This window comes from Anopheles funestus, chromosome 3RL, assembly GCF_943734845.2.
Source record: "Anopheles funestus chromosome 3RL, idAnoFuneDA-416_04, whole genome shotgun sequence".
Classification (NCBI taxonomy): Eukaryota; Metazoa; Arthropoda; class Insecta; order Diptera; family Culicidae; genus Anopheles; species Anopheles funestus.
The window spans coordinates 14,267,608-14,292,494 of record NC_064599.1 but is presented as its reverse complement, the minus strand read 5'-3'; the positions used below and the strand labels follow the sequence as shown (position 1 = coordinate 14,292,494).

The following is a 24,887-nucleotide window of genomic DNA, read 5'->3' as shown; positions in this document are numbered from 1 at the left end:
TCACTACCGTGATTGAGTTTCTGCGTTGTTTGCTGAGTGCGCCAAACAGCAGGCAGCGAACTTGCTGCGCAAAACCGGAAGCACCATGGGAACTGGCGCATGTGTCGCACGTGATGCGTTGGTACGATCGGTACCAGGTTGGTGTCACTTCTGGTTCTGAACGCGCAGAGGGGTTTTTTTTTTGTTTCGTTACGTTTGCGAAAAGGGAGAAAACAACAAAGATTATACAAAAGGCAATGGTGATGCAAATCTAAATCGTCTTCCCTCGTCTTCAAAATGCAGAACAGCAGAACGGAGCGGCGAAGGATTGGGTTTTTTTTTTCTTTGTTGTTGTCGCTCCTAAAATTTGGTTTGCTAATAAAGCACTTGAGATATTGGTACGCTTTTTATGTTTCTATCGGTTCGTTGAAAATTGAGTGAAGCAATTGTGTTACGCGCCGTTTTGCCCTATCTGATCGGGTGCATTAGCTGGGTGGAATCATGATGAAGAAGGAAGGAAATGATTATAAGCTTCAATGCTAGTTTGGCTAAGGGAAAATCTACAAATGGTTTGACGATAAAATTATCTCGATTCACAAACAAGTGAAACGATTACCGTAGAAATATCCTTCGCTGGATATGAATAAATCATTACAATGTTTAAATAATTATATGTAGTAGAAAATGAGTTAAAGAATATATCCTAATTTCAAGACATGTTCATCAAATATTATTGTTTGAAACTCTTGCTATTATTTTGATTACTTGTTATCAGGTAAATTATGTCTGTTATGGCGTACAATCGAAAAGGGTCTTGTTGTTTTCGTAAGATCGCATATCGTAATGCATAACCAATATCATTCTTTTCCAAAGATCTTGTCTGTAGTGATTGCATATGCTTTTTGGGAGGGAAAACAAACCTTCCTCACGTACGAATTCACGCTCTCGCCTAATCGTTGGCCACCTTCATCGTTACCATCCGATGAGGTAATCCATCATTGATTGGTGTAGTTTTGGAACAAAAAATAATAATAATAAAACACACACACATACACACACGCACAGCACAACATACGAGCGAAAGTATCAACATTAGCAGCACACGAACCTTCCACGGAGAAAAGACTCATGGGCACTAGGCGACGAACCCATCCATCATAAGCGTCTCCGCTCAAAGTTTTGTACAATAAAAACCAACATCATCAATCGTTTTCTTCGTTGGTTTGTGATAAGTGTTGATGTTTTTGAATGCCCTCGCTGTCTCGTTCGCGGTAGTAACTTTTCAATCAAATCAAAGCATTTAACAGCATGACACCAACGGCGCACGGAAGACGGACGGATGTGCTATTAAAACAATGCATCACACGCTTTAGTGCATCATCAGTTCCCTTTCTCTAGCAGTGTGATGAACGTTGGGGGTAAAAAATGGGTTTTGTTTCCTCTTTATCTTCCTCTTTCACTCTCGCGATGATCAATCAACAAAGGTAACCAATTAAACGCAACATTAAGCGTTTGGAATGTGGCCGATTTGATGGTGAGGATTTGAATGTTTATCAATGAATGTATTTCCTATTTTTTAAATCTTGTTTTGCATTTTAAAATTTCATAATTAAAACAATTTTGACCTAAACATTGGTTAAATTATGAAAACAAATTTACACAACTTAATGCATGCGAACCGGTATACATAATCCGGATTGTTTCATTCGTTTGCTAATGCACTTGCATCTCATCACTGGCACACGCGCATATGTGGCACCTACTTTCGGCTGAAAATATGAGTCCAATTTTCTATCAAATTGGAGTGTCGGTTGGAATTTTTCTATTACAGCCGACCGTTCACCGTCTCTCTCTGTCTCTCTCTCTCTCTCTCTCTCTTTCTTCTTTATCTGCCTCATTTCGAGCGTTGCATATCGAGAGAAAGAAAAAACAATCGATTCAATCCGTCAAATATCTACTCTCGATTTCCATTTTCCGAACGAATTCCATCTGGCCATTCGGTGCATTACGTCACACAAGACGCATCCCGGACAAAACGCATACAGCAGCATAGTTTTATGTGCGATGGAAAAATTAGTATAATTTTGAATCGAAGCGAACACTCGCGTGTTTTTTTTTTTGAATAAAGTTTTAAGCAATCCTTTATGTAACGTAGCAATGGTGGAAAAGTATTTCAGTGAGCAATCAACACAGTGGCACACTCTTTGAAAGATGCATAACCATTGCTGTAAATGAATATATTAAAAGCTATTTTTATATACCTTTTTTTAATTAATTAAAAGGCAGTCTGCAGCCTACAGTAAAGGGGAATAATATTAAAAATTCTTTATAAAATAATTTGACAAAAAAATTGTTTACTTTTGATGGAGTAAAAATTAATAAACAGCGTTTAAGATTTTCTTTAAAATTGTTTTATATCACATATATTTGGGTATAACATCAGCAAATATTAGGATCCGGCCCACTATCCACGGCCGCTAAGTCAGTCGTATTGATTTGAGATTACTTTTCTGACGTCCTATCACGGACCTCCTACCATCCCCACCCGGGGGCGGGAATGTCCCCTTTCTGCCACTCTTCACGTCCACTCCTTAGTACGCACTGTAACCGTGCTGAGCGGGCTGAGGATAGTCCGGCTCATCGTGGCTCTGGGGCTGGCTGGCCGCCTTAGCATAGGCATCGACCAGCTCCTTCGGGACCGGTGGTGGTGTCGGTACGTGCGAACCCTGCACCTGGAAACCGTTCTCATCGGCCACGTAGCTTAGCGAGACGGGAACACCGTGCGGATCGGTGTACGAGTACGAACCGTGGGCAACCTGCACCTCATGGTCCTTGCTGCCGGCATTCTTGACGAAACCTTCCTCCTGGGCCGTAATACCGTTGCCCGATTCGTAGGCAAACTTGTAGCTACCGTCGTGGCTGCTGTACGACTCACTGTGCACGATCGGGATATGCTTGGCCGGTGGATGATCGTACTCCGGTGCGTGATGGTACTGGTCGGCGGCAACCATGGCCGATGCTACCAGCATCATTCCCAGCGAAACGGTAATGTACTGCGAACGAAGCAAGAATGTAGTGCCCGTGGGGAAAGCGAGCTGCAGGAAGTAACTTACCATCTTCATGATGGATGGATGGATGCTAAAAGACTGAGGCTTGCTGTTGACTTTGCACTACGATTGCTGCGACTGCACTGATGGCCTTCCAAAATCGGGTAGTTCTTTTTATACCGGAGGCCACACTCCCCAACAAAAACGCACGCCCCAAAAGCGCTCCCAGCCCGGATGCTGTGGTCCGACGATGATTCCGCCTTTTTTTTCGCCTCTCACATTCGGGGGGATAATCAGAGCATCGAACAGCATCGTACTGATAAATAGATGTTATGCGAATGATCGAACCGAGAGGTTCCAGCGGGCGGAACCTTCGACCAGCCGTTTCCATGTGGGTATCTTTATGAAAATGTTGGTTTTTTTTGTGCACTGCACATCATTTCGTTTCCATTGTGTGTGCTTATGGAAATTGTGTAAACATTAAACCACCGGTATTGAACTTATTGGTTGATCTTCCTCATAGAGAAAAAAAGCGCACAGGGGAGAACAACCGATGCGCGATCGTAACAATGGGGAAGCGAAAGAGAGTGTGAAAAAAAAACGATACACGTTGGGGTGAAACCGAAAAAAAGAAAATAAAGTAACAAAACTAAGGATTGCTGGCAATGCAACGGGTCGAATAAAATGTATTGGCGGTGCATGGAAAATTGATCCATTATTGACGGTGAGCGAATGATGCGCAATAAGAACAAGAACCGAAGTCGAATTGTTGCATATCTACTTTCTTTGTTTTGAGCACAGTAAAGAGGCAAACGATAGAAATCAATTTTCTTTTTACACAATTTATTAATTTTGTTTATTTATATTTTATGTGGGCGACTTTTTTTCACTAAGCATTTCCTCCTTGTATTTTTGTGTTTGTAAAATATAATAACAATGTATTATTTATGTACATAAATTAAAAAAAAAAATTATTCACACAAGTTGAACAAAAGACATAGAGACGGTGATGAGGAGTCTGTTAAAGAATTAATTGTTTGAACTAAGTAATACGTCGGTCAGTCGTTTTAGATGAATAGATATTACCAAGCCAATCAATTTAAAATGATTATACTTTTGTCAGGCAATAACTCTTTACAATTTTTTTGTATTTATGTAGAAAGACCTGGCCGTATTGCTGTCTTTTAAAAAAATAAAACTATGTCGGTGTTACTTATAAATTTATGTTAGTATAAACAAAACCAACATCTATACGTGGGATTAAGATTTTAATCATTAAGAAAGGATGATAATGATGAATGAAATTTCTTTCCAATTCTCAATTCAATTCTATCATTAAAAATTTAAATGCGTTTAAAACTTTCAAATCTAAACCAATATGTCAATTCTTCATCTTCTGTTTTGAAACATTATGCTCAGGAAGCCTTCTAGTAGTTGGAAACCATTATTAGATTTTTTTTTATTTTTCGGTAATTATCTAGCGCATAAAGAAATGCTCCGCAGAAGATTCAGTACTGATTCTGTCATTCAAAGACCTGTGTCATCAGCTATAAAAACCAAGAAATATAGTCAATTTTTAATACTTAAAAATATACTAAAATATGCATTTGGTGTTATGAGTTATGATCCTACGGAATGCTCCATGACATAACAAATTGTTAAGAAATTAAGAAAGATACTAAACCGCCTCTGCTAAAGTCAAGAAAGATACTAAAGCTCCTCTTTCAGGGCGGCCCGGTGGTGCATGTGATAAACGGCGCCCGTCCACATGGCAGGACCGAGTTCAAATCCCATCCGGACCGTCCCCCCGTAGCATGGACTGACTATCCGGCTACGTGGTAAAATAAGTCTTGATAGACCAGGCCCGTTCTAACCGAGCAAAAAATAAAAAAAGCTCCTCTTTAAATCAAGAAGAATTCGTTGCATAACTGTTCAACCAGAAAACAAAGGGTGAATTATATGTGTGAAAAAAACAATTTTTTATTAAAATGATGTGAAATATAAAACATAGACCAAGAGTTTAAACTTAGTCACAGATAACAAAAGTTGGATGATAACAAAAATATAAAATTTTTAATTATACCAACAATATGCTCTAATTAGTTCTGATAGCTACCGTAACAGTTGCTCATAACATATGGAAACCAAATACGGGTAACAGATTGCCAAAAAAAAAAGAAGCCCCCCGCAAACAAATCTCATCGCGCAAGGTTAGCTGCGTGTCAATCAACGTGCAAAATAGATTTTTCGCCAACATCTCCAAGGCTCAACGTACAATCCACTTCGACCGATTTCATAAATTTTCCGCCCCACTAGAAAAAAAACAACCAACCAAACCAACTGCAACCTATTTGTTTTGTGTATAATTACTTCGCTTTTTTTCGTGTCTTTCAATCGACCGATTCTTTCCCATGTTGCTTTCTTCTTCATGTGCAGGGGCACATGTGTGTGTGTGTATGTCCATGTGGGACGATCATTTTCTGCATGCCAAACCTTTCGTAACCCTCGGAGTTAAGTGAAAACATCACGTCAGCCGGACATCATTTTTGGGTTTTGGGGCGAAATTCGCAATTCTACTATCGGGTTGGCATGGCTGAACGATCTATTGTAATCGACCTGTGTTTATTTTTTATAATATTTTTATTAAAATTTTAAAAGTAAAATAGCAAGGAAAAGACTTCTCAATCGCTAATGTCGTGATAAGTCAAGGCTTCAATCTTGAGAACCTCCGCGCGTGTGACATCATCGAGGAAATTCGACAAAGAGCACCGCACGAAACAATGATCACGGAGTGCAAACAGCAAACAAAACACACATTAATGGACACGTAAATTGAACACCGTGTTTGTACGATTTACGATAGAAGAGCAGAAAAATCGATCAATCTTGAGCTGCTCTACATTCTATGCGATTGCAATTTCAATCCGATTCAAACCCATCAACACGGTGGCAGACTGTCGCAACACGATCGTCGGTGCACCGTCCGAAAAAAAATTGGGTGCAGAGTAAAACTTAATTGAAAAGAAAGAAAGCAAAAAAAAAAACCACAAAAAAAATTCGCACACCAGCCAGCCCATTTGGTGCCCCCCAGGGGCAAGACGAAAGTCTTTTATAAAATAATAACTTTCAATTTCGTTTTCGTCCAAGTGGCCATCGGTGCCAACGCTACCACCAATTTCCACAGCATTGTTCCCCATGATCGACAAAAAAAACCGATCCACAAACGAGTGCAGCGCTATTGCAGGGAAGGCTCTTTTATTCCTATTATTTTTGGACATTCGTTGATTCGCTTCGTTTCGTTAGCGGTGGTCGGTCTTCGCCCTCTCTATTGCGCTCTTCGCACATGTGTGTGTGTGTGTGTGTCTGTGGTGATTTTGGGTTTCACCCGCTACATTGCATGTGGAGCATATGTGGAGACACGGCCGGTAGCACCTGGGAATGGTGGGCTAAAACTATCGATCCCACACCCGGAGACCTTCTGACAGTCTGGGGCCGATCCGGGTGACGGATGGTCACCGAAAAAGCCACCGTATAAATATCTATCGAACCGTTTCGATGGTATGTCAGTGCACAGTTAGCATCCAAAGCCAAACCAGCTCTACTCTACAGCAGCTCAGCAGCAGCTCCCACTCGGTACAGCACCAAGATGAAAATGGTAAGTGCCCCTTTGTGTGGTCGGAAAAGGCCGCAAAGTGTTCCCGAGGATCGTGCGAAGTGATAGCGCCGAAGTGATCTACCGACTTTTTCCGTATCCGACTTCCAGTTCGTAGCTCTGTTTGCAGTGTTTGCCGTGGCTAGTGCCATCGGTGATTACCATCATCATGAGCCGACCGGTGCTCCGATCAAGATCGTGCACAGTGAATCGTACCACGGACATGACGGTAGCTACAAGTTCGGATACGAGTCGGCCAACGGTATCGCAGCGCAGGAGCAAGGATTCGTCAAGAACGGTGGCAGCAAGGACCATGAGGTGCAGGTTGCCCACGGTTCCTTCTCGTACACCGATCCGCACGGTCATCCAGTGTCCCTGAGCTATGTGGCCGATGAGCACGGTTTCCAGGCTAAGGGTTCTCATATCCCAACGCCACCACCGGTCCCGAAGGAGCTGGTCGATGCTTATGCTAAGGCCGCCAGCCAGCCCCATCACGAGGAGCCGCAGCCACACTACGCACCTCAGCCGACCTACAAGCACTACTAGGAGGCATCTCGATGCGCATTTTGGGGTGAACCCCCGGGGGGGCTACGAACATATTGTGATCCATTACGGTGCGATCTTCATGGTGCTGCAGGAGCTGTTGTAACCATCGAGACGCGTCTAGAGTACCTAAATTCAATAATAAAACAAAATCCATTTTAAACCAAACTGAAGTTCAAGACTAATGAATGTGAATTCTAACTCGCACAGACCACCATTTTGAAGAAGTTCTATAACTTTTGCGCCACACCCCAATACATACCCGAAAACCCTCTTCTCCCTGGTGCAACATGTCCAACTGCACCAAACAAACCTCATGGTGTTTTTGGTGGTGCAGCAGGTTGTCACTGGGTTTTTGGTGTCCTTTTTGGTGTGTCATGTGCACGTGTGCACACACTCCCTTTTGCAAAAAGGGGTCCTCCCTAGTGCGGTAACATCCGTGAATAGCTGCCGCACACTGTCCACAGTGCATGACAAATTATCTTTCGCCACGCATCCGTACACCCTCCCGTGCGCTTGTCCCCATGCTTATCCATCACTAATCTCGTTCTAATAGAGGTACATCAAACATTAAATCCATCCTTCAGCTTTGGTCCCTTGTCACTCGTTGGTGGTTTCTTGCGTTCCCTTCCTGCGTATTGCTGTTGTTTTTTTTTTTGATTAGGTCACTTTGTTAAGCGGCACGGGTGAAGTTATGATTTTGGATTATTATTTTTTTTTTGTGTGTTGGTGACCAAGTGTGGACGATTTTAGCAGAATAATTCATTTGTTCCGGTGGTGTTGAGGTTAATTTAATAGTATTTTTTTACTCTTTGTCTGTAGTTGATATAACAGTAAATAATGCTATTTATCTTTCTTCGTGTTCAAACTTTTTAAGTTGATTTAAGACTCATTCAATTTATTCATAAAAAAACCTACTAAAATATAGATTAAAAAGCAAAATATTTACCATTAAAATATCAAACCCTTGCTTCATTTATCGCAATTTTACACCCACTTCAATAAACTCCTTTCTTTACCGAGCATTGAAGTCACTCTCGTTCCGTACATTCCCCCGTTTATAAGAGCATATTGCCTTCGTTATTTCTTTTACTACATCGGGTCGGTATCGGAACGGGTCGTATTGCCTGTACAGTTCGGTACATTCGGCCGGATTATATCTGGTCGATATGGTGCTACGTACGTCTCCGGCCATCCAGCCCAGGTTCTGGCCGCTTAACAACGAGGTCGAACAAGAAAAAGGCATCATCCTGCTGCGTTACACGGCTAACGACTCATTTCGGGTGATCCGGACTCACCATCCCAGTCCACATTTGCGTCATCCTACCCTTGATGTTTGAATTGCATTTGCAGATTCATGCAGTGCTGCATCACACTCTCGCACAAATGTGGTACTCCCCTCATTGTGCTTGTTAAGATTATATCGAGATGAAATGTGTAGAAAAAAAGAAGATAACCAAATGAAAGTGAACACATATAGGAAAACATTAAACCAAACAACAGTAAGAGAGAGAAAGAGAGAGAGAGAGAGAGAAAGAGAGAAGCAAACGAAAAACAATTCCATCCAAAAACGCAAATGTAGTGATAATATTTGAGCTTTTCACGCTTTTCCCTCCCGTTTGTGTTCTTATTTCGTGGGGAGGGTTTTTTTCCTTCTTCTTATTTTGTTTTTCTTATTTTTGTTTTTCATCTGTGCGTGTGTGTGTGTCTGTATTCTTTTCATTAGGGTCAGTTGATTTGCTATTATTAAGCCAATGCATCAATTTGCGCAAGGGAACCGAATGTGACGAAACAATTATGATCGCTATGAAAACGCACAAAAAACGTGATATCGGCTGTAATCATACTCGTTCGGATCCTCTCTTTTCCTCACATTTTTTTTGCTGGGCAATATCTAATGAAGAAGATGAATCATTGTGGTATGGAGGTGTACGTTTTTTTTATCGCTTCATATCTAATTTTGCTTTGACACGGCCGTGACGTGAGCGCGGGCAACATAGATTGTGCCGTAGGATAAAGGTGCAGCAGGGAACAATTGTTCTCTATGCAGCACATAAGCCGCACGGATGTAAGATCAAGTGGAAAATGATGTATTGTTAAGAGGATAGCAAAATGTTTTAATGAAATGTGATATGCTGAGATAAGTTTTTAAATCGTTTTTGCTATTGAGAAGATGAGTGAAAAATTTTTCTTACCAAACCAAATCGAGAATGAAGAGAATAAATATTAAACATTTTAAGAAATATTTTTAGAACCTTATACAATTTACTTTCTGTTCGTTCAATAAGTGATCTTAATCATCATGGCGGTAAGGGACGGCCCGGTGGTGCATGTGATAAATGGCGCCGGTCCACACGGCCGGACCGGGTTCAAATCCCATCCGGACCGTCCCCACGTAGCAAGTATTAACTATCCGGCTACGTGGTAAATATAAGTCTAATAAGCCAGAAATGGTCGTCTGTAAGGTCGTTAAAAGCCAAGAAGAGAGAGAGAGAGATACTCATCGTAAGAAAGAACCTCTACTCAATCCCATCCGGAACGTTTCCCTGACTTATCTAGCTATATAGTAAATTAATTCCAAATCAAGACCTTTTTGCTAAAGGAGAAGAAAAAGCAATAAAAGTTGCAAACAGCACAACGAGTTGCGAGTGAATAAAACAAGATCATCAACATACCGAACAAACACACTATAATTAATGATCGTCTTTCTACGATTGGCACTTTTATCAACCCTAATTTTTCTATTGTTGCATAATGCTTTTTTTGTGTATGTGTGATTTTGTCTTGCACAAAAAAGTGCAACTCTAAAAACCTTCCTCACGGAAAATCTCGAAACACCATAACCCGAAAAACCATCCCCAGCACTCAGAGTGGAAAAACCTACCGAAAAACCGGCTCATAAAGCGCACATAACCAACAACCCTCTCACCGCTGTGTACAAGTCGCCCTATCCTAATTGAATCGTAATGCAATGTAAACAAAACGAAACTAAACGGAAAACCCCTTTTCCGCCGGGATGATTCAATGATTCCGTCGGTGAACGGGGTACCATCATCGATGCTGTTGCCATAAACCCGCACAATTTTAAACCCCTTTTTCCTTCGTTTCCGATGCATTCAGTGTGCGGAACCAACCATGATTCCGAGCCACCATTCGTAAGAAAAACAATTCATAACCCTGCAGCCCTTTTTTAATGCATGGCTGCCGCGGCACTAAGCTGACTGAATGGCTTTTTCCGCATGATGATGAGACGCGTTGAGAAGAGGGTGGATGGTGAGCCGGGACTAGGCCACAGGTTGTATCACAGGTTCTTCGGCTCAATGGCGAACGCCGAAAAACATATGATTCTGACGTCCTGCCGACATGCGAAGGGATCAACCCCCTAGCATTGTCGTCATTTAAAGAGCATAAGTGTGGCCTGGCGCATGCCATCGATTAACCGCAGCAGGAAGTAGGGGTGCGCAAGGATTTATCCGCATCGTTCCCCGCTTCCGAACCCGGATCATTTACCACTGTGGAGGGCTTTATTTGCTACGAAACTGACCGACGAACCGACGATGATGAATTGTAGGGTGAAAGAGCGAATTGCCCAAAAACCGACGAAGTAGCTGATCTTTATCAATTCATTTAAAAACTATTATGCGGTGTTGTAAGGCCCGTCAACCCTCCGGAATGTCGTGAGATTTTTAGCACTTGTTGTCGCCACCGTCCGTTCCAAGCGCTGCACGGATGCTGTTTGATTTGCCTTCGATTTCGCTCCCTTTTTTTCCTGTTCTCCAACCTCACTAGCGTGACTTTGTATTGCTTTCCCTCCCGTCACAGTTTGTCTCAGTTTCTGGCAAAAACCTTCCGGGAGTCACGCAGGGCGGAGCAATCCCGCCGGATTGTTGCCGTGTTTTGTTCGGGTTTTGTTCCGGTTGCTTTCGTGGGGTGACAGTGCAAGCGCCTGCAAGGGAACGGAATCAGGACATCGCCCTGCTGGCGGGTGTACTTTCCACACTTGCTAATGCGTTTGGCAAAAAGCTATACCGGCCGTAAACACCCGAGAAAAACCCCGGGCCCGTGCGAGCGTACCACCTGATCCTGGTTCCCGGTCGTAACCTGTCTCCTGCGAAAAAGGGGCCAGCGTGTGTCCTTGTGTTTTGCGATTCTATATAAAAACATGACGCACAGGAGGTGTTGAGCTGCAGAACGAGCTGGCACGTGACCATGAGAGGTTGTCGTATCCTGTCGAAGATTTAAAAGGATTTGTTAGTGATTGTGATTACTTGAGAATTTCGTGGCGAGTGAATACCTGAAAGGATGCTACATACATCCAGCTTGCTTCAGTGTGCTTCTTTGTGAACCCCTTTGGACATTCGTTTATATTCCGCTTTTAGTTAATTTCCGTGTGAACCAAATGTTCCCTTCGGCCACCTTTGCAACGACACCGGGTGCCGAAGGTTCTCCGCCATTCGTGCGCAAGTTTCGTCCGGAAATTGATCTTCACCTTAACGTCAGTCCCGAACCAATGTCCGATGGATACGAGGCTTATGCCGATCTATCTTCACAATCGTCCACGTCCGCCACGATCGCACGGCGCGCTGGCTCACCATCGACCGCCGTTTGTGCGATCGGATTTCTACCGATCGATTCCGTCTCGAAGGGTTATATACCGGAGGAAGTATGCCTAAAGGTGGCACACCATTCCACACACGGTGCTTCCGCGAACCCGCGAACGACCATGATACGGAAGTCATCGTCGACGGGGTTGCTGACGGCGAACGAATCGGTCACGGCAATGAAAAGTTCCAACTGGATCCGATCGATCCGGTTGGCTAGCGATGTGCGCAGTTTTAACGCACTGTTAGAGCTGACCACGACCCATCTGCTACGTGTTAGACTCACGGGCGATGTCAACAATGGTGAGGAGCTGAAGCTGTGGTTCTCAGAAGATGTGATAGCGCACATGCAAATACCTTTTCTCACGCCAATTAACATTCAAAGTAAGTGACTCAAAGGGCAAACAAAAGGTTATAAATATCTAAATTTAAGTTAAGAAAAAGCCTAACCTTCAAACATTGCCTGTTCTTTGCTGTTTTCCCTAACTAGGACAAAATTGTTACGTTTGTCACCTGTGTCAGAAGTCGTACGAATATCCCAATCCACTTAAGATTCACCTGGCCACCAGCTGCAATCGTGAACCGATCTCAATCCTTTGGCACCGTTTACATCAAGCACTTGCGACCCGTTACGGTGCTCCTTTCAGTCCGCTGTACGATTTCCAGCCGTGGCGTAATTCCGCTTTCCGGCCCGTACTTAATGCACACGCCGTCAAAATGGATCACATTTCGCCTCCGTCGCCACACCGTCACAGGTTGCATCAGCCACCGCCGGTCGAACCGGTACCGGCGGATGAACCGACCGGTGCGCATCTGGTCACGGCCGCTCACCTCGAAACGATCGTCAGCAATATGGGATCTTCCAAGCAAGGGCACGTGTGCATCTACTGTGGAAAGTTGTACTCGCGCAAGTATGGTCTAAAGATTCACATCCGCACGCATACCGGATTTAAGCCGCTCAAGTGCCAATACTGTCTGCGACCGTTCGGTGATCCGAGCAATTTGAACAAACACATTCGACTGCATCGGCAGCACGATGGTTCGCTGTACGAGTGTAATTTGTGCGGCAAGAAGTTGGCCCGCCGGCGGGATCTACAGCGACATCTACAGGCGCGGCACAACAGCACACAGATTATTGACCAATCGACCACATCCGAGGATGATGACGATGATCGCGAGGAAGACGGAGAAACGGGACAGCGAAGAAGCGCTAGCAGCGGAGGACGGCGGGAAACGGACAGTTGAGGCAATTGTCATCCTACAGGGAAGCTCGATAACACCCGATCGAACGATCGTATCGTTGGGTTTTGTTAAGTTTATATCTTTTCAACAAACAGTGTTTTAAATAGTTAACTACATTATAACGAAGATGTAAATACATACAGAGGTGGATGAAACAGTTTTTTTTTTTGCGAAACAGAGCTATCGCGCGAAAGTAAAATAACGTGGAGGAAGGAAGGAAACAAAAATATAACCATAACAAAACACAACCAATAACCCACTTAGCATTATTAAAGTCCGTTGGACCGAGTACGATGTGTCCTAAAACAGCTAAAAAACAAACACTGCTGCGATCTCTGAGTGAACCACCATTTAACTAGTGCGGTTAAACTTTATCCGGCTACAAACCTAACATTTTTTGTCCTCGAACTACGGCGAGTATAACGCAAAAAAAACGTTGTCTGATTGTTTTACACATTTACAAACCTCTACATGGATTGTGTCGGCTTTGTTTTCTAACAGATGCTTTTGTTAACATTCATATTTTCTAATTCTGCTAGTTCGTAGTCTGATCAGTTGCCATGATGCTGACAATGAATCTAGCCACGAAACCATTCGTTAGCTACAGAGAGATAGCGGTAATGAATCTACTTTTTTTTTACAAAGTACTTTTCTTATTTTCTTATAATCTTATTTCCCACTTCGATAACGCTGCTCCGTATTCTATCTACCGTAATCATAAAAATTCACACTCTGGACGGAATGGTACGTTTTGCTGTGTAGCACTTTAGTAGCTGCTTTGCTAAAACAGTAGTCTTCGAGCAACTAGCATCTCTTGCCCTATCTCTCCCTCTCTCTCTCTCCCTCTCTTCCTCTCATCAGCTAACTCTTTTCCATGACATTGCTTCCCCGTTTGAAGCTGTATCTATGCGCGTCGAACGAAAAGAGCCCTGAAAAGACGTGTGTTGCGATGCGTCGTTTAGTGCTTTACGGTAATAAGGCGTTCGCTAGATGTCCTGCATGGCAAGAATGATGTTTTGCAGTGCGGTTCGTGCATCAGACGGTGGCAGCTCATTCAGTACGCCCATCGCGGCAAGGCTGTGCTTCTTCTGCAGTGCGCGTGTTCGTTCCAAGCCCGGTCCTTTCAAAACCTCTGCATGCACCTTGCCAAAATTTACATTATCTACCGAAACTAGTCCCTTTTGAATTTCATCGTACAGCGTAGGATCGTGATCGAGGTGGAATAGAACCGGTGCAGACACTAGACTAAATTGTCCACCTGAAATAAAAAATAGAGAAATATTAATAAAAGTCACCCGGTTCATTTGCTATCTGCCAAGTGTTCTTACCCGATGGAACCTGATCACTGTTGAACGGTTCCAGATCGATACAGGCCTGCCATGCTAGTGAGAGATGCTTCCCAAACATGTAACCACGCCGTTGTAATGCTTCCGGTTGACCTGCGAGCATCATCGCACCTTGGCAGCTTTTCCCCAGCAAACTGCCCGCACCGAGTATGTGCCGCAGGGCCCACTCCTTTTCCGGATTACCCATCACACCGGCCAAGCTGAGCGGTTGCGTGTTGTCGATCATATCACCGAAGCTAAGATCCACATGCGATCCGGTGCTACCATTGCTCGTAGCTACCGATGATTCTAGGGGACGCGAAGGAAGAGGATTGTTTTGCTGATCGCGTACGCCGACAAAGTTCGATTCGGCCAAATCACGAACGGCCGATGAAATTAGCTCGATGAGCGGTTGATTCCGGAGACCGGCCAGTTGCAAACAAGCGTTCCCGAGCAGATAGTCCCCGCTCAGCAGGGCAATCTTGTTGCCGAAGATCGTATCGCTGTCACTGCCCAGCTCGTTACCGGCACCATCCAAAGGTTGCAGATTAACCAGTCCCTGGTGGACGAGATGAGCGGTACGAATCATTTCCGTAATTTCAGCCAATCCACGTTGCGATTGAAGTACGCCGGCACTTTTATCCTGTTCCAGATCTGGTACCGTCGGTGCATGTCCGACCGCTTTGGACATTAGCAGAACAATTAATCCCCAGGCCTGCATGTTGTTTTTGCCGTTGTAGATGAGTATCCTGGAACGAAAATAATTTTTATTATTTTTATGCTTATTAATTAATCAAGATTAAGTTAAAAAAAGAACGCAATAGGAGAAAAGTTACCAATACAAAAATAATGTGTACAAATCATTGCGTAAAGTGAGCTTCAAATAAATCCTCTTTTATTTATGTTAAAAATGTTTGTATTGAAAATTAATTTCTACAATAAAGAATATATTTACGTCATTCCGCATTCGATCGAGCTAAGGAACGATCGTTATTCCTTAAAAAAAATACATGTTGATGACGTCAAAAAACGGTTCCATCGCACATGGTTGTAATGCGTTTCTTCAATAATATAAATTTTTAAAAATTCAAAACCGGTTTAGTGTTCATGTCGCATCGTACATTACGCATTTCGTAGAAAACCAGTTTAAATATCGACTACACATCACTCCATCGTACGTTCGCGGGGAATATTACAAAAGAAAAATCATAATATACATTTTGCGGTGGACACAATGGTTGCCCTACTTACTTGGCTGTTCGCAACAGTGGATGATTGCTGCCGACCAGCTTCCTTAGGTGCAGCGCTACGTTGGCAATTTCATCGCTCAAGAGCCAGCGAAGGCTAAGGAACGACGTCGGATAACCAACGATCTTTTCTGCCTCACTGACGGCCCGATTCCAATCATGCTTGGGGACAGGTTTCGGGGCTAGCTTGTCGTGACATACCAAACCCGAAGCGATATATCGCCGCGGAACACTTTCCAGCACCTGGGATCTGGGAATACTCGTGGTTAGCGTCACGACACTCTTCTGCAAATGTGTCCGCAGCCGTGCCTGCATTCCGTAGATTCTAGCGAGCGACATTTCTTTTGCGATCGGTGCAGGCGTGCGGCGTGCAGGGATAACGATGATTGTGAATATTTGCCCCAGGCAACAGTTAAAACCTTCTTGGCAAACTTTACACTACAAACGCTGACACTGATCTGCTGGATGACACACGTGAAAGTGGCACAACTTTTCTTCAACGATTGGAACAATGCGAATGCGATACACTGGCAGCTAAAGGGTGCTCTCCGTTCTCATCTTGGCAGGAGCGATCGTACACCTTTTACGCTTACGCTCACCGCGGTTGCGTTTATGCTTCACGTACAGCCGCAAAATTACACTGCAGCAGTTCGGCTTTCACTGACTCTCTGCTCATCCAGGCGCGGACAATTGGTCGCATCTCTCACGGCCACACACGTTCCGCTTGTCGTATCAATTGGATAAATAGAAAAAGTGAAACTTTTTCAAATCAATTGCACTTCACTTCGCACAAACTGATCGTTACTAGTAGACACGAGGGCTAGGCTTGCTGCTGAGGTTTCGCGCGGATGGACGTTATTTGCCAAGCATGCACTTGCTGCAGTTAAATAAACCCTTCCATTTATAAGATTTTGCACAAGCAGGAAATATTTACTCAATCTCATTCGAGACGGAGGACGACACTTTGCATAAACCGAAACCAAGATGACTGACGAATTGCAAACCATCGACATCGACTTTTATGCTAAATCACCCTCGACTTGGGGGTGGGGTTTTGTTCCTTCGCACAAGAAACAGGTTTTTTTTGTTGGAGTTTGGTTGCAGCTAACGATCAGCGGTTAGCTGCTAAGTGCTGCGACATATACGAAGCAAAACAAACGCTCGATGATGTAACTTTTTCTATGCCGCACTCCGTAATATGAACAGTATTTGCTCCGTCGAAGAACAGTGTCCTTTTTGTACGCGATTGCACTCCGTAGCACTTTGTCCTTACAGCCTGTTGCGTGTAAACAGCTGGGTAGCACAACTTTTCACTTTTTACTTCATTCGTCAATACAATTATCGAACCATTTTTAAGCACGTTCGTTCACCGAATGATTTGATCGGTATTAAATTGCGTGCACCACACGTGCAAGGACAATTATTTTACCTAGCAGTTGTACAACTTTCACACACAATATGTTAAACATTCCAACATCGCCATTATATTGATTGTGCGCATATGTTTAGTGTAACAATCTGTATCACTAATTGATCTGTTTTAAAACCTGTACGGCATGTGAGCAATTATTTACGCACTGTTGTTATTGTTTGCAATCGGCTGACAGCTGTCAATGGCAAGCCAAGCGTTTTCGTGGTCCGGTGAAAATACTGCAATGCAGCTGCAGCGCCATCTAGCGTGCTGTAGAGAAAATGAAACAAGATTGGTTTAAGTCCAAGATAGAGTTCGATTTTTAAAATTTGAAATGTATGGAAACTGAGTTTGAGAGGAAATTGGAATTGAATATGGTAAATTACCGGCAAACTTACTTTTGGTTGGATAGTTGCAGAAGAAGTTACGATGAAGTTTTAAAGCGGCAACGATGATCAACGGCTGGTCAACTACATCAACTTTGGACTAAATCTTCTTATCGTAGACTTACGGTGTACTGTACATTTGCTTTCTTTTGCTTCTTCTCTTCCACCCAATATCAATCTGCAGCGTTACATTACAGCTCTTGCATGGCTAGAATTATATTCTGCAATGCTCTCCTGGCGTCTGTAGCCGGCAGTTCGTTCAGTACCTTCATTGCCGCTAAGCTGTGCTTGCGTTGAAGAATTTTGGTCTTCTCCAGTCCGGGTCCCTCGAGGACCGCCTCATGGACTTTGTTGTAGTCGATGTTGTCGACAGATTTGCGACCCTTCTCGATCTCATCGTACAGTGCACTATCATGCTCCAGCTGGAAAAGTACCGGGGCAGATACCAAACTGAACTGCGCACCTATGTAAAAGAGGTGAAGAATAGGTCATTCAAAACCGTTAACTTCAGAACCGCGTGTTTTATTCTCACTTACCCATTGGAAGCTTCGGTAACAAGAACGGCTGCATATCGATACATGCCTGCCAAGCCAACGAAAGATGCTTCCCGAACAGATATCCTTGCTTCTGTAGGGACTCTGGATGACCGCCAAGCATCAGCGCTCCTTGGCAGCTTTTCCCAAGCAAACTACCCCCTCCGAGCACGTGCCGTAGTGACCATTCCTTTTCCGGACTGCCCACAACACCGTCAATCTTCATCGGTTCGGTATTATCCTCGAGGTCACCGAAGCCCAAATCATCCAGACTGTTTACGTCGGTGGCAAGCTCCTTTGCGTGTGCGCTCGGCTTGGTGGGCAGTGGATTATTTTGTTCATCACGTTCACCGATAAAGTTCGACTCGGCCAGATCACGGAAGGCGGACGAAATGAGCATGTTCAAATCTTGGTTCCTGCGTAAACAAACCATCCATAAGTTCTAGACTGGCAGTTGCAATGGGACCGTTTATGCTTACCTTAACGTTGCCACTTGCTGACAAGCGTTGGCAAGCAGATAATCACCACCGAGCAGAGCGATCTTGTTGCCAAAGATCATATCACTGTCACCACTCAGATCATTTCCGGCGTTATCGAACGATTGCAGATTGAGCATGCCCTGATGCACAAGATGCGAAGTGCGGATCATTTCCGTGACTTCGGCCAGGGCACGCTGTGAATGAAGTACACCCGCACTCTTGTCTTGTTCCATATCGGGAATTGTGGCGACATGGCCAGAAGCTTTCGATACGAGCAGCACGATCAGTCCCCATGCTTGTTGATTTTTGTCGTTGTAGATCAAAGTTCTATAAATGAAATTTGAGAAAATTAAGATATTGAATTAACTTTACATAGTAAGAAAATAAGCATTTATATCAAGATGTTATATAAATATAAAGTAAAATTAAAACTACGATCTAAATGAACTATCCAACAATTGCGTCAATTTTGTTACCATATCTTCTTCTTCTTCTTCTTCTTCTTGGCTTAACGACCTTACAGGTCACGCCGGCCATTTCTGGCTTACTAGACTTATTTTACCACGTAGCCGGATAGTCAGTCCTTGCTAGGGGGGAACGGTCCGGATGGGATTTGAACCTGGTCCGGCCGTGTGGACTGGCGCCGTTTATCACATGCACCACCGGACCGCCCATATCCACCATATCTTTTCTCTTATTCGGTAGATCAGGAAGTGGGCCTAAACCCAGCTGCATACCAATCATAGCTGATGATGGTTGTATGTATAAACGCTTTCTACAGAGCTACAACATCAACCAATGTCAAGTGATCGTCCTTGTGGCGCTTAACGAAGAAATTTGTATTCTTCACAGCAAGCTTTAAGACACTCCGATTTTGTTTGCTGGTGTCTGCGGCGGTGAAACTTTGTAACGCAACGAACGGAGCATAAAATACATCAGCAAACTCATCCATCCAAGTGATTAATTACTGCCCAAGGCAGTTGGATAGATAACAATGACAAAAACCCAAAAACGAGTACACGTTTGCTAAAGCAATTAGAAGCTTGAAGGTGATTAACTAACGAAGAAAAAATAAGATAATTAATAAATTTTTCTCCATTGAATGTATTGTAAGGAAAAACGACTGCTAATTTTAAGATGTTTTTAAACGTAGAAAAAATATTACTAGTCATTAGCACGTCATTAGTGGAAAAAGAAGCGCGCGGGAAAAAAATGTTACCCATTATTGCAAGTCCTTTTTATACTGTTTTCTTTAAGTTGCTAACTTAAAATAACTTCTTGTTTTTCTTTATTTGAGTTTTCATAAGAATTATAACAGGTTTATCATATTTTATAAGCTAATAAAAAAAACCAGTTTTCTTTATTATTCACTCGATCGATGAGCTCACGGAGATGCAGTTTAGTATAGGATGAGAAAATAGAAAGACCAGCAACAAAAGCAATATTATCATCCATGTGGTGGTGAAGATCTCCCACCTAATAATATTCGGTGACTGAAAATGACAACGAATAGTTTTCACTGGGAATAGGTTTCAACATGCGGGACCGGTTTTTTTTCCCTTCAAAAAGCACAAGATACATCGTCCCCGCTAGGTAAGCTCGTCGACCCGTCTAACACGAAGCGAGTGGAACACGTTTTGTTTTCTGTGTCGTAACGGTGTGGTCCATTTGTGTCCAATTGTTTCACAAAATTTTGCCACCATCTTGGATATGAGGATCTCAAATACCGCCAAGACATTTAAGTTTGGAACGGTTTTTCAAGAGTTTTCAGCTCTCTTCAGGTGGCATCACTGCAACGCACAGACACACACACGATCGCGATCGTATATTTTATGGTAGAGAGAGTTTTAGCAGATCATCGTCATTCGTAAGATTTCACACCAATCAATCATAAAACCACACAAATGAATTTCAACTAAGAGTACGGATGAAGCAACGCGATCGTATGCTTACTTGGCAGTTTTTAGCAGCGGATGATTACTGCCGACCAACTTCCGTAGATGCAGCGCCACGTTCGCTATCTCATCGCTCAGTAACCACCGGAGGCTTAAGAACGAGGTCGGATATCCAACGATCTTTTCCGCCTCACTGACGGCCCGATTCCAATCATGCTTCTGGACGCTCTTGGTGGCCAACTTTTCCTGCACCGTACTGCTGGTACTTAACTGACGTACATCCGGCGACACTACCGTGGCACTGTACAGAGTCCCGGGGTGAAGCTTAACTTTCCGAGACGGTACACTAGACCACTGCCTAAGATGGCCACATAGCCGTATCGCTTTACTCATAGCCATAATGCGTTTTGCTATTCGATCTGTTTCCACACTCGCTCACTTGTCTATCCGGTTTCAAAACAAACTAACAGCAGATTTTGTGCGTTTCTAATACCATGAAGATCACCGTTTCAATTTAACACTCCATACGCGCTGGACGAACGGGCTTAACACGCGACCACTCGGATCAAACACCAGCACTGTACTGGGCCACGGTGCGGAACTGGCTTTTTTCTATCGTCCCACCAGAGGTCGATGCGCGTGGAACTCATTGAGTAGAGCTTCTTCTCCCCACCACCATCCACCGTGCGTACGTGTGCCGAATTCTTCAGATGGAAGGGAAATTTCGGACAAGCCTTCACACTCCACTCGCTCCCACAAACAGTTGGAATGAGTGGCAGAGAAAAATGTTGATCTCGTCTAGTCCTAGTCTTTGGATCCACATTGATATATATATATATACTTCGTGTACGTAATCGTAACGGTTAAGAAAAAAAATAATACACCAGGTGTATCCCGTACGCATCAGAATTCAAATGCCTAAGATCCACCAACATATATCGTGGAACAGATGCTACGAAAATCAAATGTTTACACAAATTCGCCGACGTCGTTTGTTACCTATCAGATGCGTAAACGGAGAGGAATGCATGCAAAATAACCTGCACCAACAATCCGGGCCACATCACTTCAATGTCGGCCACCGGTTAGCTCTCCTTCCGCTTTCGCTCCAAACGAGTACGACGACCATTAACGGTCCAGACCCGGATCGGATCACGTTGCTTTTGGATGGTGTTACTGCCGCTCGCAACACGTTCGCGCCATTCGGTCAGTGTCTTAGCGAAAGTTTTCCCCGGGATGGCACTCGTACACGGCGGTCGGGAAAGCATGAACACTGTGCTACATTTTTATTAAATCATTTCCCACACTGACCAAACACTCGCAAAGCGTTGTAATGGTTCACATCGGGAACTCGGAGGAAAATCGGAAGATCACCGATCCACGACTTTAATAATAATCTTCACTTGACGGTAAAAAACTGCAAAACTTTGGTTTCGTTATGGAAGAGTAAGCGCGAAACATGTGAGAGGACTTAATCTACCATGAAAATAGGTCCCCTATCAGAGCTGATAATATTATCGCCTATGGAGTTTATCTATCCCCACATTGATTTTAAGCTGGCTATCGGTTTTTGAACATCCCCAATCCCTCACCAATAACTTTATCAAATCCACAAAGGTGTGGTACTGGTAAACACCAGTAAAACACGCATTTTAAGGTAGGGTATGGTGCAAGCATGTATTTCAAAACATAACATGCACAAACGGAATTCGCCACCTTGTAAGTGTTTATACCGTTTTTTTTTGCTTCTGTATCCTCCTTTTTCAGTTGATTGAACGCGACCTGTAGTTGTTGCGGCCTTGTAAAACAGCAGTACTGTATGATCTCACCATCATCGTCCACCGTTGCCGCCTGCCCGGGCCTAATGAATATCCGTCACAGCGGACCCCATTGGTTTCTAACGAAAGAAGCCCGTCCGAAGCACTATATAGTGGCATAGATGGTTTCTCCTTAGACCCTGGAAAGATGACGGTAATTTTAAATATTGCCGACTGGCTGGCTGACTCACTCGCGCGCGCACGCATCTGCGTGTGAGTGCGCGAGTACCTACTTTGCGTTCAATGCGTTTCCTTCCTTCACTGGTCGAAACGTTTCCAAGATTTCTATTCCTAGGGGGATAGTGTGATATACACGCAACGCTTTAGTCTTTCTGGTCTATGCGAAACCGGTTTCCGATGGTAGTTTTCGTAAAAAGGGTGGGTGATCGTAGTTTAGAAGGTGATCGCACTTTATGAACATTGCTAGTCGACATCGATGGCGCCCGGACGTAAGTTTATTTCGATTGGTCTTTAAGTTAATGGTGTACGTACAGATGCTTTTGGTGCTTAGATATTTATACCAAGCTGATCGTGTTATTAGCAAATGATAAAAGTAAATGTGATATATCACAAACAACTATCTTATGACGAAGATACCGCATATTGGGTACTAATATGCAAATGACACCTGTACTACACGCTTCCCCAGAGGAGCTGTCATTTCTCAATCCCAGTTAAGTAGTGACAGCACACTAGCAATGCAAACCTAGATTTACTAGATATTTTTTGCTGTTTATTTTCGCTTTTTTAGTTTCTTAGACAAACATTTCAAAAGCAAACCATGATTCCTGCATTGTTCTCGTTCCCTGCGAACACATTTCCACCGCTTTTACATTTGCTTACAAAATAATGCACAAAAAAAAAATAGTTTAAGAAAATATTATTTAAAAAATAACATACCATGTAACCTTCTTCCTATAACTCGCTATCGTTTAGTAACAGAGTATAACCATAAGCACTGAATGGGATTCCCTTTGTGGAGGATAGAGCGAAATCTCGTCTTCTTCGTACTTTGGAACCAAAAGTTAAGAAATCCGATTACCGGACACCACAACCGATATTCGCTCAACACTGGATATCTCTCTCTTTCTCTCTCTCTCTCCACACCCTTTTCACTACAATCCGTTTTCTTCCAGAAGCGTTTTTTCGTTTAATTTTGAGTACACTTTATTACTTCTTCACATTTTCTACCAAAGAAGACACACTCTCGCGCGCACACATCGACACACACACACTCATACGCACACTGCATACCTTTTTTAGCCAAATGCTGGATATTATGGTAAACACAAAACGAAGGAAAACACTCCCAGCATCCAGCCATCTACATACAAGAGGCACCTTACCACCACAGTTCATTCTCTTTCTGATTCAACCGATTCCTATCTTCTGTACCCTTTTCCACTAAACAGGCACCGGAAAAACGCATCACGTGCACTGTGTCCTAGGCATGTGTGTGTGTGTACTTTATGTATATTAATTGGAAAAGCGATTGGAAATAAAAAAAATGAACAAACCGCAGAACATTAATCTGGGTTTATCATAATTTTCATTGTCTTTTCATTTCATTCATTCTATCTTTTAGCTACCCCTTTTATCTACTGTTGCTCAATCATTGTCTCTTGGTTGGTTTCAGTTTTTTCTTCAGTTGAGTGTAAAATGGTGTGTATGTTATAATATTTACTTTAGCATTTGCTTACGGGATGTGTGTGTGTGTGTTTTTTTTATTTCGTCTCATTAGTCTACATAAGTGATTTTTGTTTGTTTTATTTTTTCCTGTTCACTTTACTTTTTGCTAATTTACCTTCATTGTTCAGATTGCAAATATTGCTTCTCTTCGTTTGCTATTATTTTCCATTATATAGTTAGGGTTTATTTTGTTTTTTGTTTTTCCTTTTGCGATTACGATTCACTCACTCGTGCACGTATGAATAAGTGATCAATCTAATGTATATGCGTTGTGCGCTAACAAAACTCCTTTTTGCATTTTGCTTCCTTCGGCTAATAAAAGTTTCCGGTCCGAAATTTCGCTTTTTGTCCCAACCTACAACCGACCTCAGTTTCGAAACAGGAAATTGCTAATGTGTGTTTTGACCATTGACATGCATCGGGTAATGTAACATTCTTTCTTCACGCAACGAAAATGTTCCTAATAATCGAAAAGGGTTTTAAGTTTGGTTTAAGGCTTATTTAGCACGGGTTTGTAACGTGATCTTTCGTCGTCGTTTTTGTTTTTTTTTCGAAAAACAAAGCTCTTATTTATTCTTCGTCATCCGCCCGGATTACACATACACACTGGGAGTAATTGTTTGTTTTTTTGTTGTTGTTGTTGTCCGATGAACCCATCCATTCTAAAGCACACGTCGTTTCGCCATTTGCTTATACTTTATTACACACGAAATCGCTTACACTAATCTTATTCACTACAGTACGGTGCAGCAGCACTGCGCTTGATGTGAATAGAGCAAAAAAAAAAATTGCACAAATTGAGCAATTTGTTCGGAGTACTCAATCACTTGAGTATGTCTAGAGACAGAAATGCATTTGAAATAAAATAAAACAAAACTGTAACAGATCGTCCTTAGAAATTGCAAAAAAACACACGCTTTTTTCAGTATATTACTGGCACAGATGAAAGATTCAGTAGCACGCAATTTTTTTCTTCTGTTTGATTCTTTACTGTTGCAGTTTGATGCGTTTGGAAACATGTTTCCATTTCTTCCCGTTGTG

The 24,887-nt window shown here is 43.0% G+C and overlaps 5 protein-coding genes across 5 annotated transcripts; 2 read left to right on the top strand and 3 right to left on the bottom strand.

Annotated features, from left to right (window-relative positions):
* The first annotated feature begins 115 nt into the window (after nucleotides 1–115).
* On the top strand, nucleotides 116–7,503 carry LOC125772367 (endocuticle structural glycoprotein SgAbd-2-like). Its single transcript, XM_049444015.1, has 3 exons — nucleotides 116–1,275; nucleotides 6,569–6,681; nucleotides 6,790–7,503. Exons 1-3 carry the CDS (start codon nucleotides 1,218–1,220, stop codon nucleotides 7,222–7,224), a joined length of 606 nt encoding a protein of 201 aa, XP_049299972.1. The 5' UTR covers nucleotides 116–1,217; the 3' UTR covers nucleotides 7,225–7,503.
* LOC125767305 (endocuticle structural glycoprotein SgAbd-2-like) lies at nucleotides 2,374–4,090 on the bottom strand. Its single transcript, XM_049433752.1, has 2 exons — nucleotides 3,093–4,090; nucleotides 2,374–3,032 (listed from the first exon to the last, which is right to left on the bottom strand). Exons 1-2 carry the CDS (start codon nucleotides 3,099–3,101, stop codon nucleotides 2,571–2,573), a joined length of 471 nt encoding a protein of 156 aa, XP_049289709.1. The 5' UTR covers nucleotides 3,102–4,090; the 3' UTR covers nucleotides 2,374–2,570.
* Nucleotides 7,504–11,030: 3,527 nt separating the features above from the next.
* Nucleotides 11,031–13,074, top strand: LOC125772364 (zinc finger protein 48). Its single transcript, XM_049444013.1, has 2 exons — nucleotides 11,031–12,206; nucleotides 12,313–13,074. The coding sequence occupies exons 1-2, from the start codon at nucleotides 11,621–11,623 to the stop codon at nucleotides 13,065–13,067; spliced, it is 1,341 nt and encodes a 446-aa protein (XP_049299970.1). The 5' UTR covers nucleotides 11,031–11,620; the 3' UTR covers nucleotides 13,068–13,074.
* A 48-nt stretch (nucleotides 13,075–13,122) lies between these two features.
* LOC125772090 (all trans-polyprenyl-diphosphate synthase PDSS2-like) lies at nucleotides 13,123–15,981 on the bottom strand. The gene is made up of 3 exons (XM_049443448.1): nucleotides 15,641–15,981; nucleotides 14,393–15,138; nucleotides 13,123–14,322 (listed from the first exon to the last, which is right to left on the bottom strand). Exons 1-3 carry the CDS (start codon nucleotides 15,973–15,975, stop codon nucleotides 14,051–14,053), a joined length of 1,353 nt encoding a protein of 450 aa, XP_049299405.1. The 5' UTR covers nucleotides 15,976–15,981; the 3' UTR covers nucleotides 13,123–14,050.
* Nucleotides 15,982–17,616: 1,635 nt separating this feature from the next.
* LOC125772091 (all trans-polyprenyl-diphosphate synthase PDSS2-like) lies at nucleotides 17,617–21,962 on the bottom strand. Its single transcript, XM_049443449.1, has 4 exons — nucleotides 20,399–21,962; nucleotides 18,446–18,772; nucleotides 17,970–18,382; nucleotides 17,617–17,896 (listed from the first exon to the last, which is right to left on the bottom strand). Exons 1-4 carry the CDS (start codon nucleotides 20,737–20,739, stop codon nucleotides 17,625–17,627), a joined length of 1,353 nt encoding a protein of 450 aa, XP_049299406.1. The 5' UTR covers nucleotides 20,740–21,962; the 3' UTR covers nucleotides 17,617–17,624.
* Nucleotides 21,963–24,887: the final 2,925 nt, after the last annotated feature.

Excerpts from the sequence above, each read along its gene's own strand:
- LOC125772091 (XM_049443449.1), bottom strand. The coding sequence starts at position 20,739 with ATGGCTATGAGTAAAGCGATACGGCTATGTGGCCATCTTAGGCAGTGG. Across the intron at positions 18,773-20,398 it reads CCGCTGCTAAAAACTGCCAA|AACTTTGATCTACAACGACA; the intron begins GTAAGCATACGA and ends TTTCATTTATAG. Across the intron at positions 17,897-17,969 it reads GTTACCGAAGCTTCCAATGG|GTGCGCAGTTCAGTTTGGTA; the intron begins GTAAGTGAGAAT and ends TCTTTTACATAG.
- LOC125772090 (XM_049443448.1), bottom strand. The coding sequence starts at position 15,975 with ATGTCGCTCGCTAGAATCTACGGAATGCAGGCACGGCTGCGGACACAT. Across the intron at positions 15,139-15,640 it reads CCACTGTTGCGAACAGCCAA|GATACTCATCTACAACGGCA; the intron begins GTAAGTAGGGCA and ends TTTTCGTTCCAG. Across the intron at positions 14,323-14,392 it reads CAGTGATCAGGTTCCATCGG|GTGGACAATTTAGTCTAGTG; the intron begins GTAAGAACACTT and ends TTTTTATTTCAG.
- LOC125772364 (XM_049444013.1), top strand. The coding sequence starts at position 11,621 with ATGTTCCCTTCGGCCACCTTTGCAACGACACCGGGTGCCGAAGGTTCT. Across the intron at positions 12,207-12,312 it reads CACGCCAATTAACATTCAAA|GACAAAATTGTTACGTTTGT; the intron begins GTAAGTGACTCA and ends TTCCCTAACTAG.
- LOC125772367 (XM_049444015.1), top strand. The coding sequence starts at position 1,218 with ATGTTTTTGAATGCCCTCGCTGTCTCGTTCGCGGTAGTAACTTTTCAA. Across the intron at positions 1,276-6,568 it reads AACTTTTCAATCAAATCAAA|TCGAACCGTTTCGATGGTAT; the intron begins GCATTTAACAGC and ends TATAAATATCTA. Across the intron at positions 6,682-6,789 it reads ACAGCACCAAGATGAAAATG|TTCGTAGCTCTGTTTGCAGT; the intron begins GTAAGTGCCCCT and ends TCCGACTTCCAG.